This window comes from Melanerpes formicivorus, unplaced genomic scaffold, assembly GCF_026170545.1.
Source record: "Melanerpes formicivorus ecotype bairdi unplaced genomic scaffold, bMelFor1.0.p_v2 SCAF_2, whole genome shotgun sequence".
Lineage (NCBI taxonomy): Eukaryota > Metazoa > Chordata > Aves > Piciformes > Picidae > Melanerpes > Melanerpes formicivorus.
In genome coordinates this window covers 50,548,388-50,567,957 of record NW_027142354.1, presented here as the reverse complement: position 1 = coordinate 50,567,957, position 19,570 = coordinate 50,548,388, and the positions used below count along the sequence as shown (strand labels likewise).

The 19,570-nt window shown below is 55.4% G+C and overlaps 1 protein-coding gene across 2 annotated transcripts in view; it reads left to right on the top strand.

The window, feature by feature from the left end:
• The first annotated feature begins 156 nt into the window (after positions 1–156).
• Positions 157–19,570, top strand: part of PPARGC1B (PPARG coactivator 1 beta) — a 53,649-nt gene continuing 34,235 nt past the window's right edge. For both annotated transcript variants that reach the window (XM_068159948.1, XM_068159939.1), the window contains exon 1: positions 157–484. In XM_068159948.1, the coding sequence (XP_068016049.1) occupies positions 401–484 (84 nt within the window). In that variant the 5' untranslated portion in view covers positions 157–400. The remainder of the gene's footprint in view (positions 485–19,570) is intronic.

The window sequence follows — 19,570 nt, the reverse complement described above, 5'->3', positions numbered from 1 at the left end:
CCAAGCCTGGATGTGACCTTCAGCCTGACATGTTGCTCTCAGGGTTTACATTTCTCATCTCGGGGCGATCTGGGGACTGTTGAGCAGCACCTGATGATGCTGGCAGCACCCTAGTCGCGCCCACTTTGGAAAGTGTGCCCAGCGGTGCTTAAAGTGGGTGCCCGGGGCGGGCGCGTGTCCCGCAGGAAGGCGCTTGTGCCCCACACGTGGCTGCAAGCCCCACGGGCACTCTGCCACCGCGGGTGTCCCCCCATGCCCTGCTCCCTCCCACCCCCCGGCTCCTGCAGCCGGCGGGCGGGGGCTGCGGGCGGCTCCGCCCCGACGGCCGCCGGGCTCCCTGCCGCCGCCGCCGCGCCTGCTGCATGCTCGGTGCCGCCTCAGCCCCAGCCGGAGGTGGAAGATGGCGGAGCCGGGGCCGGATTGCAGCTCTCTGCTCGACGAGGATCTTTCCTCCTTCGTCTTCAGTTACCTCGCTGACAGCCAGGTAGGGAGGGGGGCGGCCGAGTGGCTCTGCTGTACGGCTCTGCAGCGCAGTGTGACTGCAGGGGAGGGAAGCCGGCAGACGCCCCCCTTCCCGGGGCACCTGGGGGTAGAGCCGGGACCCGCACTGTTCCGGGGTGGGGGGTGGTGGTGCGGGGACCGGCTTTACCCACGAGGTGCCCGGAGGATCTGCGGAGCTGCGGTTTGCTCCACGGGTGCGCAGAGGGGGAAATTCGGGGAGGGGGGACTAGCAGATCCCTGCCGCCTCCGCGGTTCTCTCCTTTCCGACGCTTCGGAGCGGCTTCGGAGCGGCCCCGGCTCTTGCAGCCCCGCAGCCCCGCCGGCGCTTTCAGCACCACTCGCACGTGGACGCACCCCCCCGCTCCCCACTCCCCCCGCCCCTTCTGCAGGGAATTGTTGGGGGGGGAGTGTGGAGAAGTTGATGGGTTGATGGATTTTGGCACACGCACCCCCGCTTTGCAACAACATCCCCGCTGCACAGGAGGGGAGGGGGACGCCGCGGCGCAGGGCGCTGGGGGGGGAGGGGGGGCGGCTCCGCAGGGGGCTGCGCGGCGGGGGCTGATAAGAGCCGGGCGGTGGGATGACTCATGCCGAGCGTCAGTTAAACGCATAGGGACTGGGATCTTGGGGGATGGAGGTTTGGGGGGAGGGAGGGGGGTGAGAGGTTAGCAGGGAGAGGGGCATCGGTGCTGCGAGTCAGAGGCTCCAAAATCTGGATAGGCTCTTTTTTTGGACCGAGTTGGGTATTAAAATCAGATTAAAGCTCCTTGGCAGCTCCCGCACGATCACGAGAGTGAGCCGTGCTGGCTATAGGGCTCGCATGCTTTTCCATTTTGGGGGGTGGAAGAGACGCTATACAATGAGCCGGGCAGTAGCGAGAGCCGTGACTGATCTGGAGCACAACCGTGCATTTCGCAGTGGGATTGATGAGCCTGGTGCAAGTGGGAAGAGTTTTCTGTAGTTATACATCATCTATCCAGCCCTTCACTTTCATAACCACAGATTACAAAATAGCTTCGATTGTGAAGCTAGCACATTCATCCCAACCCTTGCTCTCTCACCAGTTTACCTCTGGGACTGCAAACAGCAGGAGCATGTGTGTTGGGAATGGGACGGGTACTAATCCTGCTGTTTGGGTTCAAAACAAGTAAGATCTCAAGACCTGGTAAATCAGATTTGCCCCTGGTGCATGTGCCAGAGAGAACCAGGCAGGTCTTGCCACTGGCTAGATTGATGTAGTCCTGCTGCCTCTCCTTGCATGCGCCAGCTCCAGGGCGCTCCAGCTTGGCATGGGACCTGGGCAGCTTGCTGGGGGCAGAGCAGGGGGGAGGTGGCGGCTTGGGTTGTTAACAAAGGGTCAGGAAAGGTGAGAAGTGGGCCGGGAAGGTTTTGTAAGCAGTTTGCATTTTCTAGTTTGGACGGATTTATTATTGCTGAGAGAACTGTTGGCTGGAGAAGAGGAGGCTGGTTGTGTGGGATGCCATCCCTAGGAAGTACGGCAGGAAGGCTGCAGCTCCAACGAGGCCCTTTGCTCTCAGGGCAGGTGAAAGTTCCTGGCTCTGCTTCCCTGCAAAAACCTGCCTGTTCTCCACGTGCTTAACGTGAAATGATAAGCTCATGTGATTGCAGCTTGCATCTGAAGGCTTGTTTCTTTTCTGCTTTTCGGTCAACATTTGGTGTGCCAATTTAGGAATCTTATTACAAAAAGAGACTGCTGAGGGGTAAAAAAAAAATAATCCTGCAAATTGTCATCTTTTTTTTGGTGCAAACCCACCATGTTGTGAGCATCCCCTGCAAAATTTGCGACTATGAAATGGCCTGTGATGAAATAAGACTCTTTTTTTTTGTGGCATCTCCTAAGACACAGGAGGTCCAGACACAGCAAACCATTGGTTTGACTTGATGGTTGGACTCAATGATCTTAAAAAGGTCTTTTCTAACCTTTTCTATGATTCCATGACTCTGTCTGTGTGCTATATTGGAGGGACTGGCGTGGATAGGTGCATAGAGTTGGTGTGAGGCTTGATGCGTGCCAGGTGTGTCAGGTGAAGAGCAGCAAAGAGATCTTGGCAGCCTGCTGCAGGTTCCTTGGCGGCAGTGTGCAGCCTGCGTTTGCACTCCCGCCTGGTGCCTGCTTTTGATAATTGCATTTCCTCTCTGTCCCCATGTGCTTGGAGAGGTTAAAGACTAGGGTAAAAAAAAAAAAAGAAGGTAAAAAACCAAACCCACCACCAACAAGAAGGTAAAAAACCAATTAAATGCCCCCCAGCTATGAGTCGCATGCATTTGCTTAAGAGACGCCTGAAGTTGTAAACCTGTGTTGTGCTTGTACCTTACCCTCTGATGAAACTGCAGGGAAGGCTCTAGCCTTGGCTGCTGTCACATGCCTGCTTTATAACTCGGAGCGGGAGGCGGTCCCGGGCTGGCTGCTGACGTCTCTCCCCTTTACTACTGTACGAGCCTCTGCTTACAACTGGGTTACTGACTTCTCAATGAAGCCCGAAAGCTGCTTGTGCAAAGTCCCCAGTGCTCCAACACAAGATCAGATTATCCTGAGAGACTACAATGTCAGAAGGCCATGAGATCATGAATATTAGCCATTTCCTTCGTGGAAATGTTGAGGAACTCCCACTCTCCTCCTCTCTCCCCCATGCTCCTCCCCAGTCCTTGCTTTCACAGTAGGTCTTGAGAAGGATGCAGTTGGGTGTATGCAGGTGCCAGGTGATCCCTTCCTCTACAGGGGAGAAATCCTCAGGAGGGCTCTTGGGGAGATGCATGATGAAGGTTTGACATAGATATTTGCATCAGTCCCTTAATTATATGAGCTTGTGCTGTGGGTGCTTGCTAACCTCTATTTACATATCGAGGACAGCAATGACTCACGTGGTACCTGCATTGCTACAGAAAGAAAATCAGAGGTTTTCACTTGATATCTGCCTTTCTTCTGCTGACTCCTTTTCCCTTTTTAACAACAAAAGAAGTGACTTTGCTTTGCTGCGACTCAAAACATGTCATTTCTGGGCCCACTTAATTCATTTTGTGCAACTCTTTGCTGCTCAGAGGGATGAAGCTGGTTGTGGCTGGTTTGTCTGCTGGCACCAGGCACTGGAGAGTGCCAGCCAGGCAGCTCTGCTGAGAGCACCATGGAGTGGCTGGCGACTCTCGGCACCCCTGCGAGAGGCAGGAGCAGTTTCACTCTTACAGCTTTGATCTGTTTAAAAAACCCAACCAAAATGCAGCAAGAGGGAAAAAAAAAAATCAAAATCTGAGGCTGCTTCTCAGGGAGATACTTAAAGATCACATGAACTGCAATACAATATTTCCTCTTTAACTTCTCAGCCTCTTGCTAACAGCTTAATCCATCGATGAGTGCAGGAGGCACAGTGAAGCCCTTGATGGAAAAGCAGTCTATCAGCTGGATTGTTACTGCTAGTACTGAAGTGGGGGAGTGCATCCCTAATTTCTGATGGCCCTCAGTGAGCAGACCAGTGTTCTGTTTTTTCTGTGACTTTGAGAGAAATCTCAAAAGATTTTTTGAGAAGGGTGTCTGGGTGACTGAGACAGCCCAAGGGCCTGTGCAGAGTGGATCTCCAGCCTGGCTGCACTGCTGCAGGTTGGGTCGAAGGGCTGCTGCATTGCTGGGGCTGGAGACCCTCATGCTCTCCTGGGAGAGCGGTGCAGGGTGGCTGTAGCACGCTGGCAGTTACCAAGGGTGGCGGTAGCCAGTACGTTTACAAAGCCAGGGGGTGGTGGTTGCTGGGGATGCCGACAGCTGCCTGCGCTGCAGCGTTGGCTGCAGGAGATGGTGAGCGCAGCATGCTGCTGAGGCTGCTGCTTGGAGCCAGGAGAGAGCAGCTGCGGGAGAACGGAGGGGAGGCCTCAAATATGGTCCTTTGGAGAGCCTCCCCCCACATCCACATGCCTTCACCCAGCACTTTGGATTGGATCCCTCAATGCTCCCCACCCTGGCAGGGCTCCAGGGCTGCCCTATGCCATGGGTATTCCTCCCTCCTTTCTGCAACAACCTTGCCCTGGCCTTACGCTGTAATGGAAAGGCACCTCTCCGACAGGCGAATAGTTAAGGTGTCAACCTAGTGCCTTCAGCAAAGGAATCTTTGTGAGAGAGAGATATCTCTCTTACACATTAACCTTTCCAGTGTCAGAAGCCTCTTTGTAGTTAGGAACTCCACTTGGTCTGGCACTTCAGCACTGCATGTTGTCCAGTGAAAAATGCTTGAGGGATGCCTTTCCTGTTCCAAGCCCCATCCTGGCTTTGAGGAATAGGTCCCATGGTTTCCAGTGCAGGCTGGCTCCTGGTAGGCAGTTTTCTGTGCTGCCAGCCACTGCCACCTGCCACTCTTGAGGGACAGGAGCTCACCAGGCTCTGAAATCCCTTTAGGGAGACTGGGGACTGGCTCATGGCAGGGTGTGGGAGCCCCTTTTCTGCAGGCTGGCAGGCAGAGTGTTGGCAAGGGCACACTTCCTCCAGCACCCACGGGAGCTTGGGGACATTACTCATTCTGCTGGGGCAGAGGCAGTGTGCAGGGACAGTCTGTGCCTTCGTATCCCAGTGCCTGTGGAACAAACTCCACTGAAGCCATCACTACTTCTGCCTGCCCATGTCCTTGGGGAACTGCTGAGGGGCACCATCTCTGCAGGGTGCTCTGAGCCTGAGCACCCCGTGGGACTCCAGTACAGAGGGGGCCCTGGCTTTGCCAGGCATAGGAAGGTCTGTCGGCAGAGATAAGGCTCTGCTGGGACCCTGTACCTTGCACTCACTTGCCACCACCGGGGAGCCAAAGCGAGAGGAGCTGGTGACAGGAGGTGCTGGGGGCGCCTCAGTCGGCAAACGTCTTTGCCGGAGGAATCGGCTTCGGGCTCCCGCAGCCGAGCCCCGCTCCATGGCAACCCCGCGCGGGCTTATATTTCTCGTGACTGCTTGGCAGCCTGAAGTGATTTAGCGGAGGGGGAACTTTGTACGCGCCAGAGCCGCCACTGCCAGCATGTCCGTACCGGCCACTGCAGTCTCAGCCACGTGGCATTCCTCTTTCCTGGGGCGCATGGGCTGGGGCAGCCCCTGTCTGCACCCCAAGAGCAGGCAGCTGGATCCCCAGCCTGCTTGCAGGGCCGAGAAGGCAGGCTCTCACCACCTGCCTGCTACCTGGTGAAGGATTCTCTTACAAGTGCCTGGAAGAGGCTGATTTAAGGTGCCTCTGCTTGTAGTAATGAGACAGAGACTAAAGGTTGAAGTTAATGGGGCAGGTGGTCAGGTGAGGTAGTGACCTAGTTCCAGGGGCAGCCGACCCATAGGGGTTGGGTGATGGTCCAGCCAATGTGTTTCCTTTCCCTTATCGCTCTGCTGTTCTGCTTTTCAGCACTTTTCCTGAGCTCTGGCTTGCAAACCTGTATTTATTTATTTATTTATTGCTTTTTATAATGGGAGCTTCCAAGAAATGCTGAAGGACTTTGCACAGATCTGGCAGCGTTCAGGGTCTCATTAGCCTCATGCTTAGCCTGCTCCGATTCACTGCACCTCCCCAGGCAGAGGCAACAGCCAGGGTCGAGCTGCTGCAAACTGCTGCATTAAACTGGTTCACTTCAGAATTAAGACAGGGAAACATAAAAGCTGCAAACCGCCTTTGGCCCTGTAAGAGCTGGAAACCCATCGGGGAGGAGTTCCCTGTGTGGCGGCGTCTGGTATCTGCTGGTGGGAAGTGTGGAGTCTGTGGCAGCCCTGAGGGCTCTTTGAGATGGCCCCATCCAGTAGCCAGACTAACCTTTGATCACTGTTGGCTCCCGGGCAGCAATGTGGGGTTTAGGGAAAATAGTTGGCTTATCTTGCATCCCTGCTGTCCCTGGGTGTCACATGCCTTCCCAGTACGGGGAGCTTTGTTGAGGAAGCACGATGAGAGGGTCCTGCTGAAGTATCACACGAGCTGTTTATATCTGCCTGTGTGTACCCATCCGGGCTGCAAACAGGCAGGCGTTTGCCCTCGCAGATAGGAGCAGGAGGCCTCTGCCCTTGGTGAGGGGGAGCCTGTGCCATGGGGGCTGAAGCGGGAGAGACCCCGGTGTGCTGGGAGCGCTGATATGACACTTCTTCCCTCCCCTGGAACCAAGCAGTGCATGCTTTATATGGATGTTTTTGTGCTGAGGTGGCGGAGGATAAAACGAGTGCCTCCAGCTCTCGCCGTGACTCCAGCTCTCGCCGTGACTCCAGTGTCAGGGCAGCCTATCTTCCCCGAGCTGCATTTTCAGAATTCTTCCTCAGCGCGCCGTCCTTCTGCCTGCAGCGGCAGGGAGCACGCCGGCCCCAGCAGCCCCTTCTGCTGAGCCACTGCGGCTCCTCAGGGCCCTCGTTCCTCTTTCAGTTTGCTGCAAGTTCATGGCTGCTGTTGCTTCTGCTTCCCCCCTCTTTGTTCGGGGAGGCTGCAGGACCGCATTCGACCCCAGCGTATGGGGCAGTGGGCGAGGGGTGTGGGAGGTGTCATCCCTTTCCCCTGTCAAAAGTTGCCTTCCCCACCCAGTCCCCGAGGAACCCTCATTTCCTAATTTTCGAGCAAGGAAATCCTGTGGCGGGGGGAGACAGAGGGGAGAGGGCAGAGCATCCTGGCACGGGCTGGGGGCTGAGCTGGGGCAGGAGCAGACGGAGCAGTGTGCGCGGCCGGACGGCTGTGTCTTGCGGACGGAAGGAAGCCCAGCTGCCTCTAATCGTGTTCCTCCTCCCTCCTGCCCAGAGGAAGGGGAAATGCAGGTTTTGCCGCCTGCAAGCGACAGCTGGGGATCACGAGGGGACCCGTGGCTGGAGTAACCTCAGCTGTCCCTTGGTGCACAGAGCTTGGGTTCTGGGCAGTTGCTGCTGGGAGCAGGCAGCATAGTCCTCATGCCAGAGGCTCTGCAGCGTGCTTGCTGTGCCCTTTGCTGCTTTGTTTTTAGCTGAAGTGCCTCGGTAGGAGTGATAGGTTTTTAATTTCTTTATTTTGAAGAAAGTGCAAATGTAGCTGTGGGGTGTTTCAGGAAACATCCCAAAGGGACGCTGCCATGAGTATTTGCATGCACACAAGACTGATGGGGCTCAGCTGCAGCCACACTGCAGCAGCTGGGTTGGGTTAGAGCAAAGAGCAGTGCTGATTGCAGCTAGGGTGAGGGTTGTACATGTGCCTGGGTAACAGCAAGAAGTTGGAGGTGTAAAGAACTACGCTAACACGGCTGCCCTTGAAGGCCATAGCAGGGGCAGGCTCTGGCTCTTCTAACACCTGCAGAGGCCAGCCTTTGTGGGTGAGCATCCTGTGCTGACACTGGTGGGCACAAGGCTGAAGCAGCCATGGTCTTTTGGCTCCTTGCACATTGCCCAGCCAGTGGGCTCAGAGAAGGGGTTACAGCTGCTGCCTGTGTGCTGGTAGGACTGAGGTTCTTCCTACAATACTGGAGGAGGGCAGAGCAGGACGTGGGTTGTGTGGTGATTTGTGCCAAGCAAGATGGTGGTGCCCTTCCCTGCCACACAGAGGTTGCCTCCCTGGCACCCAGCATATGGGCTGAACTTTGCTCCAGCTCAGCTCCCTCTGTGCTGATTTCCTGGGACTTGCACGGCATTGGTGCAAATGTTTGCAACTTCATGGCTCTTGGCTTCAAGCTAATTAAACTTTGCATTCCTGTTGGCTCCTTTTAAACCATGTCTGCTTAGCTGCCTTCCCCTACTGCTCTGGGGCCTGCAGCACTGCCTGCACGAGGTGGTTCAGAGCAACCTTCCTGCATCTTAATGATAGAAGGATTTTTAAACCTTCATTTGAACAGCATAACCCCCAAAGCTCTGCATAGCTGGAGCTGGAGATTGAAACCAGCCACCACTGTTTCTGCTTTTGAGCAGGCTTGCACGCAGCTAGTCACGACTTAACCATGCTAATAATGAAAAGAAACAATTGTGGAGGTTCTTCTTAAAAAGGAAGTTTCTGTTTCTATGTGGGCCCCACCAGGAGACTGGCACATGGGGGTTTTGGGTGATAAAACCCATTTCCCAGGTAACAGAACACAAGCCTAGCCTATGGGAACTGTGTGGCTTTCTCAGGCTGAAAGGTTGGATGGTATTTGAGCTGCCTTTTTTTTTCTTTCTTTCTTTTTTTTTTGCTTTGTGGCCATGTCCTTTTAGGAAGGAATAAATATGTCTATTTATATGTATTTTGAAAATGAAAGCACGTGGCATGTGTCCCCAGAAACTCCCATGGTGCATGTTGTAACCCAGCACTGGTGGAGACGCTGCTGAGCTGATGACCAGCAGCCAACCTCCCCAGCAGCCTGGAGCTGAGGAGCAGGTGCTGTCCCTGCCCTGCAGTGCCGGGGTGCAGGGTGAAGAGTGGTAGATGTGCAGGACATGCTCGTGCAGGCCTGTCCCCTCTTCTTTCAGGATCAGAGGCTTCGGGATGTGGAAGTGGATGCAGGAGGAAGGAAGTCAGCAGCTAAGTGGGGAGGGGTGTCTCAGGGGGACTGTTAGGACAGGCACGGATGGGGAAGGCTGGAGCTGCTCAGTTTATTTGCTCCTGTGACTCCTCCTGCCTGTGCTTTTGATCGTGCTGCCTGGCCTGCCTGCAGCAATAGCTTCTTCATTCCTGTGCTGGTACATTCAGGATGCTGTGCGTTGACAGCCCCTGGGCCCCTGCCTCACTGTGGTGACCAGGGGCTGCTCATGGGGGTCCTCTTGCCTGGGTTCCCTCATCTCAGCTTGCACTACTTGCCTGCTGCCCATCTGCCCATAGAAGCTGGAAACCCATCCACATAGATGAGTCGAAAATAAATGAAAGGCAGCTATCAGGGGGAGACTGTCCTCAGCCCTGCTCTCGCCATGTGAGGACCTGGAAACAGCTTTCAAGTTTCTCTCTGTATTTATGTAACCCAAACTAACTCTTTTTTGGAAAGAGACACTCTGTCTTATTTAGATACCTAAATATAGTCGCCACTCTGGAAGGAGGATTAGCCTGCAAGTGCCCTGGCTGGTATGGGACCTTTGTGGATGTGTGTTAGGAGGAGTATAAACCTTGTTCTTTCACACCCTGGGGGCTTATTCCCCGGCCATTAGCAGGGCAGGATTGCAGCCATCCTGAGGCAGTGGGTAGCTCTTGGCAGTGACCAGGCTGGCAGGGAAGCAGGAACCCATGGAGTTGTGGGCTGCAGGGTTTTTCATCGATGTCTTCATGCATTTGAGGACAGAGCTTATCTATGACAAGACATGCTGTTTGCTAACGTGTCAGTGCCTTCCCTTGGAGAAAAGAACCCTGCTCCAAAGCACAGAAACAGAGCTGAGCCATGAGGAAAAAGTTCTGCAACCTGCCAAAGGGCCTGTGAAGCTGCAGCACCTCGAGGTGATCATTCATCATTGGGTACTGATAGGACTAGGGGGAATGGAGTGAAACTAGAAGTGGGTACATTCAGATTGGGTGTTAGGAAAAAATTCTTCCCCATGAGGGTGGTGAGACACTGGAACAGGTTGCCCAGGGAGGTGGTGGAAGCCCCATCCCTGGAAGACCTTAAGGCCAGGCTGGATGGGGCTGTAAGCAACCTGATCTAGAGTGAGGTGTCCCTGCCCATGGCAGGGGAGTTGAACTGGATGATCTTTGGGGTCCTTTCCAACCCTGACAATTCTGTGATTCTGCAATTCATGTCTGCTGGAGCAGGTTTCCTGCTGCAACATGGGGTTGAGTGGAATGGCAAGGAAGGGCAAAGGTCTTTCTGCCCTTAAGTGTATGGGGCATCACAGGCATCAAAGTCCTTTGAGCTCCTTTAGTGAAAGATGTGGGACCGACCCTTTGAAATGTTGAGCTGAGGGACACCCCACCGGTGCCATTTCCTGTTTTCAAGGACATACATTCTCCACCCTTGTGGCCACTGGGACCTGTATGCTTGGCTGAGGTGCCAGTGGTGGCAGGATCTGGACACAGTACACATACCATGGACCCACTTCTGCTTCTTCATAAACACAAGGCCCTTTGCTGCCTTCAGAGTGAGCACATAAGATGGGTTTGCCAATGAAGCACACTGGGGCTCGCTCCTAATACCTGGGATCAGCAAGGCTGGCACGTTGGCACCAAGTATTGATAGAAACAGAGTTTATTTGAGGTGCACAGGTTGGTCCTTGCTTTTGTCTTGTGACTTCTCTGACTGCCCTGCGATGAGGGTGCATTGGTTCCCATCCAAGGAAGAAGGGAGCTGCCATTTGTGTCCATGCATGTTGGTGTCCCAGGGACTTGGGGTGTGGAACACTTGCTGCTTGCATCTCTGTAGCTGGCTGTTCATAAGCACATGAAGGGGCAACCTTGTGTGCCCCTTCTGCTCCTTCCTGTTTTGCAGTGCTGACAGCTTCCTGGCACACACTGCTATAGGGGCTTCCTGATCTCTTTTGTGATTTGGGCCCTGATGAAGGTGAACAGAAGCTGCCTTATGTTTTTGGGGGGAAAGCAGGGAGGCCCTCTGCTATTGGAGCCTTCATTTCTGTGCTTTCCTTGTTAATTCTTCAGCACACAGCAGCTCTGTCTCCCTGCATATCTCCACATCTCCCTGCTGCCCACCCCTGCCCCTCACCAAACCCACTGCCCAGTTCAGAGCTGTACAGCCTTGTGTCAGTGCTCACCCCATATGCAGCATCCTTCACCACTCCTGCCACCTACCAGAGCCTGAGCCACCTGGCTAAACAGTAGGACCCTCAGGACTGTGTTGGTGAACACATGCAATGCAGGCTTCACCCCATGCTCTGGTACAACCTTGCACATTCTGCTATGATGTCTCCTTGGTTCCCATCACACAGGTAGGGACTGAGCAAGTTCTGCACTGCCCTGGGCAGCCCAACAGTCCCCAGGTGGAGGTGCCTGGTGGTGGTGCCTGGCTCCAAAGGAAGGACCTTGCCATTTTTGTGATGCTCTCCTCAGGTCTGTGTTATTTGACCCCAGCAAGGTGGAGGTGAAATAGAAAAGATAAAGGCAGCACATAGAAAAGGGAGGAGGCAGTGTGATGGAGATCCAGACAGAGGGCTCACAGCATCCCCAGGATCCCTGAGCTGCTCTGGCAGATGGCTACAGCCCTCCCGCCCCGCTCCAAGGAATACAAATGTGTGGCAGATACAGTTACCCGGCCCCGGGAGCGGTGTTAGCTTTCATCTGGATCGATATCCCTGCCTGCCTGCGTCTGAGGGAGCACTCAGCTAGCAACCCAAGCCTGGCCAGGAGGAGACACCCGCTGATGCTCTGCTGCCTGCTCCAGAGCCTGTCTGTCCGTCAGTCCATCTGTCTTGGTGTGAAGGCAGAGGCAGCGCCGACCGCAGCAGCATTGCCGTGCTGTCGGACTCTGTCATGCGTAAAATGTAATAAATAGGGCCATAAGCCTTTTACCAAGTCTATTTCCACTCTTGGATCCGGGATTTAATGCATGGCTGCTTAGAGAGGCTGAGGATTTCAGGGGTCAGCAAGGCTAATTGCACTGCTGGAATAAAAGGGCGCACGGCAGGATCCTGTGCGCAGGCGGGAGGGATGCTGGGGGGTCCCAGCCACCCGCTGTGCTGCCCCAGCCCTGCCTGCTCCCTGACAGCGGATGGGCAAAGCAGCGGCCACGCACAGTGGTTTGTCAGGGGACGCAGTCCCTGGGCAGGGCTCCTTGGCTGGACACCTATGGCTTTTGGGGCTGAGGGGGACCTTGACACCTGAGGAGTCATGTGCTGCTGGTTGTTGGTTCCCCACTGCTCCACGGTGTCCCTGACTGACTTGACTGAGCACATCTGGCTGGAGAGCTTGATCTCAGATTACCTGGAAGCCAGGGAAAGCTTCCATGGGGGCTGAGGGTCAGTGAGGATCAGGGCTGACATGGTGCAGGCTGGTACTGCTAGACTTGGCTGGCCCTGGCGCCGTCTCAACCCCAGGCTGCAGCATCTCCTAGAGCTGCAGAAGGCAGCTGTGTACCACCATCCAGGCTGGCTCTGAAACCACAAGCTGGGGTTTGAAGGGGCGTGAGTGCACAGAGGTGGTAGTTCTGGGGAGATAGTGCCACCAGGAGTGGAAATGGAACACCATGGGGAGAGCCAGGGGCACAAACTTGGCCAGGTGCTCTGATGGTGGTGTGTGTATCCAGCCAGCCTGGACCTAGGGGCTGGGACCTGGGCTGTGCTTTCAACGGAGGTGTCAGGGAGGGTCTGAAGGAAGAGGCAGGCTCCACGTCACAGGGACAATTGGCAGCCAGCGCACGCCCTCTAAGGCAAGGGGGACCCAGATGCCCAGAGGCTCCCCGGGCTTTGCCCGGTGCCAACCAGCCGTGCAGGGCTGGCAGAGCTGTGCCGCCGGCCACGGCAGACGGAGGACGCCAGCTCCGCTCAGTTACTTTGCTGGCTGATCCTGTCAGCTCCATCTCACGCCAAGTGCTGAAGTCGTCATGGAAACCAGCACGGCGGCAGCCTCGCCAGCAGCTCCGGCGTGGGATCCTCGCTCTGAGCGCCCGGCCGGCACTGGTCTGCCGTGGCAGTGGCGGGTGACTGGCTCAGTCGGCCACTTGCTGCTGGTCCTTATTCCTCGAGGGCATTGGTCTGCTGCTGGGCTCCAGTGCTGTGCACACACACAGTCGCTTCCCTGATGTTGTAGCAGGCCCCAATCCATTAGTGTTCAGCAATCCAAGAGAGGGCTTTGCAGAAAGCACAGAAAGAAAGCCCTATAGTATTGCTATTATTAGTACCTGTTCATGAAGTTATCTTTAGCAGCAGTGTTCCCACCATCATTCATAATAGCTGTTGCACAGGCCTGATTTTTATCCCTGCTGCCCATGTGGCTTTGAAGTAACCCTCGCCTCTGGAGGTGCCCCACTCATCCCATGCCTCCGCCATTCAATGTTTCAGTGGGCTGTGGAAAGAGGCAGTCTGCAAACCTTTCCCTGTAGTGGGAAATGGAGGGGGATTTTTTGCCAGGATTAATTTTTCTCCAGTGACTGTAACTCTGAACTCTGTTTGCCTTTGCCTCTCCTCCCACGTCACTTCTGTCCAGTGGGGCTGTGTTGTGCCAAAGGCTTTCTCCCTGGAGCATCCCTGCTGGAAGTCCACACTGATGCTGGGATTTTGCTTCCTCCACCTTTGGAGGAGGCAGTGCCTGAACTTGATTATTGGGGATGGAGTATCTGTATTTCAGTGGGTGTCTTCATAGGTTTCAAGTTATGATCCTCCCTTCCCAGCATTTTCTGTCTTTGGAGCTCACACAGACTCCTGGGAAGGTGCAGGGCTTTGAACAGGCTTTGAGGATTCATGGGCTCAGCCCACCACTTTGAGGCAGCGTCTCCTATCCCTGCCAGGGAAAGGCCTATTTTTCCTGTTCTTGTCAATCAGAGTTCCTCTGATTCCTGGGCTAATCTGTTCCTGCCTTTAACAGGCTGTCTCATTAAAGTGTTTTTCCCTAATAACCAGCCCTCCAGGCTGGCTGAGAGGCTGGTGATGAACTAGTAGACAACTGGAGACCTGCAGGCTGCAAAGGGCTTTTCTAGCTGCTTGTGGGGGTACAGGATAGACCCCAGCCCTCTCCTCCTGTGTGGTGCTGGCAAGGCTGTGAAGGGGTCAGCAGCTCAAAGCACCCCAAACTGTGCCTTTCCTGGGCTCCAGCACCAGATTTACTGCTCCCACAAATCACAACAGTGCAGCTGGGGCGGGCAGGTTGCACTGAGGAAATCACATGCCCTTAGGGTGCAACAAACTGGGAGCACTGGGTCTAAATTGGCCTGCTGCATAATCTTTGTGTGCAATGTCCTTAGCAAGTGATATGCAGTAGCACTGGGCTTGCTTGTTGTCACCCTGTGCTGCAAACCCCTGTGTGCATGCTGCCAAGCTGGCATCCTGTGCCAGGCCTTGGGCCCAGGGGGTGTCTGCCCAGCCTTAATGAGGGGTTTGGGGCTTGTTGCCTTGGTGCTGGGGAGCTGGATCGGCTGGTTTGAATAAATGGAAGTGGAAATCTCCTGCCTGGGGGCCTGCCCTGCGTGGAGGAGTACGCAGGCAGCTCGCAGCCGTAGCCTGCGGAGAGCAGCTGCCTGGTGGGCATCGGTCAGTGGTGGCTGGGAGCCCTCGGGGCGGTGGCTGCAAGGAGCTGATTCGGGAGTGCCTCTGGTGGCACGGCAGCACTCCAGGGATGCCACAGCCCGGACTGAGCTAGCCCTCATCTCCAGGCTATGGTTTTTAGGGTGCCAATGATGAAAGGCAGCAGGGTGCCTGGTGCCGGCGCTGCTCCGTTAAATATAGCTGACCTGCTTGCTGGGCGGGGGCGGCCGTGCCGTGCCGGGGCTGTGCCTGCACCGGGGCTGCACCGGCACCGCTGCGCTGCGGATGCCTGCACCCTGCTTTATGCAAGGGCTGCAGGAACTCTCTACTGACATGTTGCAGCTGTGCTGCCCGAGGCTTAGGGGGTGCAGGATCTCTAGACTACCTGCTTCCTTAGCACCCTTCCCAACTTGTGCACCCACAGGCATCCCGGCTCTCCCAGGGAAGGAAGATCCGACAGTGCCCCAGCAGAAGTGGGAGTAGGCACAAATTGCACTAGAGGGACCAGCCTGAGGCTCTCCTGGCTGTTCCTGGCCTGAGGCAGGATCCCATCTCAGGGCAGTGCTCAAGCCCTGCTCCAAGGAGACAGCCCTACGTGCCGTTGTGTTTGTCTGTCTCCTGGCCATACCCTCCCCTCCAGCCAGACCTAGCTATTGAGTGCTCAGCAGTCCTGGAGCAGCCACGTTGCTGGGAGCCTCAGGTCTGTAAGGGTGGGTGTGCATGGGGCGTGTGTGTGCACGCACGGGTGAGGCAGGAGCTGCAGCACACCGTGCTCTGTTCTGGTGCTGCTGGTGCGTGCCATGTGCCACTGCCTGTCCTGCTCTGCTCAGCCTGTGAAAGGTGCTCTGAGTCAGTGGGCAGGTGGGAGTGCTGGGGTGGCTGGGACGAGGTGGCAGAAGTGCAGGTACTTTGTCCCTGTGCCCTGTTCAGAGGGGAGCTGTGCTGCTCCCCAGGGCTCACGTTGTCTCAATGGTGCAGCCTGTTGCAGGCTTGAGTTCCTGTGGGGGACAGGGTACAAGGATGGGGCCAAGCAGAGTAGATGGCAAGAGGAGAGTGGGCTGTAAAAAGGCCAGAATGCACCACCACTTTGGGGTTACATTCCCTTTGGCCAGAGCACCCAGGAAGTAACAGAGGAATAACCCACCAAAATCCATGTCCTGGACCACTGAGCACAAATCTTGTATCCCCTTTCCTGCTTGTTACTGATGGGCTTGCCCTGATCTTCAGGCACCTCCCAGCCCTAGCTCACCTCTCAAGCTGCCTGCTGCTGCTTGCAGTGGGTGCTACTGAAGTACAAGGGGTTGCAGGAACTCTTGGAAAGCACTGGACTGCCAAAGCAGCGCCTCTTGGTGCCAAGGACCTGCAAGCCAGCTGCTCCCTGGGGACAGAAAGGAGATAAAAAGAAAATCTCTTTCAAGATGTGGCTGCTAGAACACCCCACCATGTGATAGCTGTGGCATGTGGGTCACCTGGGCAAGGGAAGGAGAAGGAGGCACCAGGGCTTGGAAGCCTGTACCCACATGGGTCTTGACTGGTTTCTTGAGGAGGAGATGGGGTCCATGGCCACGTGCCTGTGCCGTGATCATCCTGATCATGGGCAGGCATGGGGTGGAAGTGGGAAGGGTTTGCACCTTCCAGGGGAGCTTATACTGCTGCCTCTATGGAAGGAGGGCCTGCAGGTTAGACAAGTGGACTGTGGTTTGGTAGGGAAGGAACTGGGAGTAGCAGTACTTGTCCAAGATGCCCCAGGTGGCTCCTCAGAACCATCTCCATCAGTTTTCTGGCCAGTCTGAGCCCAGCCCTTGGGGCAAAGCAGTGTGGGGGTGCCAGCAATTACAGGGACAGGGTCTGGTACCAAACTGCCTGTCACATGAGGCTGTGGATGACAGCATGCCTGCTCTCTCACCCACCCAGGGCTGCTTTGTGGCTAGATGCCAGTGCTGGCACAGGGGGGCGGGTGCCATAAGAGCCAGGGACATGGCAGCAGGTGGCATGGAAGCGTGGCAGAATGGCTTTGGAGAGACCTCAGGACTCAACGCCTTTAACCCTGCAGCTTCCTTCCCGAGATCAGGGCAGCTGGCCAGGATGGTTTCCCGAAAAGAGCTGCTGTCCCCACAGAGCTGCCTCTGAGAGGCCAGAGTGGACATGATGTTCCCATAAGATAGCCTCCTGAGGTCCCTTTGGCTGGGTGTGTTGTGGTTGGCACACCTGGAGAAAGGCAAGTCCCCAAGGCAGGTCAAAACGTAATGCTTGCTGCGGAAAGGGAAATTAATTAGAGGTGCTTTGCTGCAGTCCAAGCAACTGCAAAGGCTGATGTTTCTCCTGTTGGCTGATAAACTAATTGTAATGGTGGAACCTCAACAAAGGCAACACTCTTAAATGCTTTCTTAATTAATAATTCTCAATAATTACTTGACGTCAATGACCAATAAACATTTTGGAGAAGGGAAGTTGCTGTTAAGTGCCTGATGCCTTTGCTTCTCCAGTCACTGTGCCTGGGTTCCTGCAGCTCTGATGAATCCCCCAGAAAAGAGCAGAGAAGGCCAAGCCCAATGTTTTTAAAGGAAAACATTAAGCAGGAAAAATGTGATTATTCACATGCTTGTCCACGGGGAAGAGGAGGGAAGCTGAGCAACTGCTCAGCTGCTCAGCCCTTCTGCCTCCTGCCAAGCAGGCAACAAGTGGTGGCAGTACCAACAAGCAGACATCCAGAGGGGTGACCACCCATAGGTGCCCCTTTCCTGCCTTCCAGTAGTGCTAAACCTCTGGTGGGGTGCTTCCCTGGGGGCAGCACGAGGGAGAGGGCACCTTCCCAGGTCTTGAAGAACTGTGTGGACATGGTTTAATGGCCATAGTGGCCTTAGGGACTCAATGATCTTAGAAGTCTTTTCCAACCAAAACAATTCTATGTTTCTATGATTCTGTAAGTCCATGTCCAAGAGGTCTTCAAGGCCCTGCTGAGCATCCTCTACCTGTCACCTCCCTCCCACAGGCATCCACTTACGTGCCTCTTCACCCTCCTTCTCTTCCTCCTACTCCTCCTCACCCGAGGGCAACATCTCCCATCTCAGTGCTGCCAGGCCTGAAAACATCACCAGCTATATTTTATGGGGTGGGAGTCAGGGGGATTCTTGTCCATCTGCTGTTAAGCTGAGCCTTGAGAAGCCTGCCATTCATTCTCATCGTGGTGCTCCTGGCTGCAGCACAGTGCCAGTGGGGTTAATGTCCTTCTCCTCCTCCTTCTCCTCCTCCTTCTCCTCCTCCTCCTCCTCTTGGCTTCACAGCCATCTTAGAACCGCTGAAGCTGGATCTGTGCAGTCCCTGTTCCCACTCCTTTTACAGTATGGGCTGACTGGCCAGCCAGGGAGCCCAGCCGGCTCCTCCATCCGTCCGACTCCTTTCCTTCTTTGGATGTCCCCCGTGCTTGCAGCCCAGACATTGCCTTTCTCCCACGGGAGCGTGCCCCTGGCGAGGGGTGGTGGCCGGGATGAGTGGCTGCTGGGGGCCGGGGGGCAGCAGCCACGGGCTGTGATTTTTGCAGAGGTTTTTCCAGGACGGCACTGGGTGTCTGCCAAGATGGATGCCAGCCGGCTCCCGGGCATGGTTAGCACTTAGCGAGTCCTTTATATTTGCAAATCCCTTGGCAGGCGTTAGCAAAATTTTCCTGCAGGGAAAGGTGGGAGAGGGTCACTGCCATTAGCAGAGGAGGATGAGGAGGGTAGCACAGCCCAGGGATATGAGCTGTTTGGGGTGAAGAAGCCTGTTGCAAAACATCCCAGCAGGGATGGACACAGGGCTCCTTCGAGCAGGACAGCAGCAAAGCCTCATTTGGCACTTGTCACTGTCCAAAACAGGCTGCAGTGCTTGGAGCAGTGAGCAAAAAGTAGGGATTCCACAGGAGGCCACCCCTCACCCCAGAGAGCCTCAGGCAGGGAGGGCAGAGCTGCAGGCAGGCAGGTTCTGGTTCCCTCTGAGCTTTGTCCTCATCCATCAACCCTTGCATCTGGACTCAGGGGTCCCAGGGGTGTTTGCTGGCAGCCGTGGGAGAGTTGCTGGAGCATGCGCTGCTGTAGTCCTTACAGATGGACACGGTTGTGTCTGTCCTTCCATCAGAACAACAGCAGTGCATGCTCCTGGCTCTGCATCCCCACTGCTCCATGGCCTGTTACCCAAATACCAACAGCTGCCCAAGGCTTTGTGCCCCCACCATGAGCTTGAGGAAAGCAGGGGAAAGGCCTCTGGGACTGAGAGGGGAGGCAGAAGCATGTGCCCCATCTCTGCTGCTTCAGCAGATGTCAGCATGGGGGGGAGGAGGAGGTCATACATAGATCATGTTTGAGGTTGGGGCTTTTTTGTTTGTTTCTATAAGTCTTTTTCAGTATTCAGTATTCCTAAGGTTGGAAGGGACCTCAAAGATCATAGGATGGTCTCTGATCAGGGCGTGAGGGAAGAAGAGGGAGCAACCTGTGCAGGCATGCCAAGGTGTCTGAGGAGCTCCTGCTTGTGAGACCAGACGTTCCCCCAGAAGGTCTATTGCCATCTGTAACATCTGGCTGAGGAATGTAACATGGGACTGGCTAGCTCACCCCAGGAGTGGGGATGCAGACAGGGTTGGACTGCTTCAGGCTTCCCCATTCTCTGAAACCACAAGGATTTGTTGGAAGATGTTGAGATTCTGGGGAAAGAGGGTCAAAACCTGTCCTGTGTCTCTGGTCACCAGTTGGGATCTGAATGGGAATTTCAAGGCTCTAAGCATCCCCCATTGTGTCCAGGGTTGAGCTGAGGGATGTTTGTGGGCACAAGGCTCACTTGGGTTTGCAGAGCACCAGCTCCCTCCCTCCGTCTTCCAGCATGTTGCAGGTTCCCACTGGCAGCAGCTGTCTCACTGCATTCCCCATGGCAGAGGGGACACTCCATGGGGGCTGAGAAGCTGACAGTTGGAGGGTGGCTTTTTCACCTGCCCTGCATGAGCACTGTGCCTTGTCCTGTCTGACCTGGCATGAGGATGGCAGCCTGGGGTGTGAGTACAGC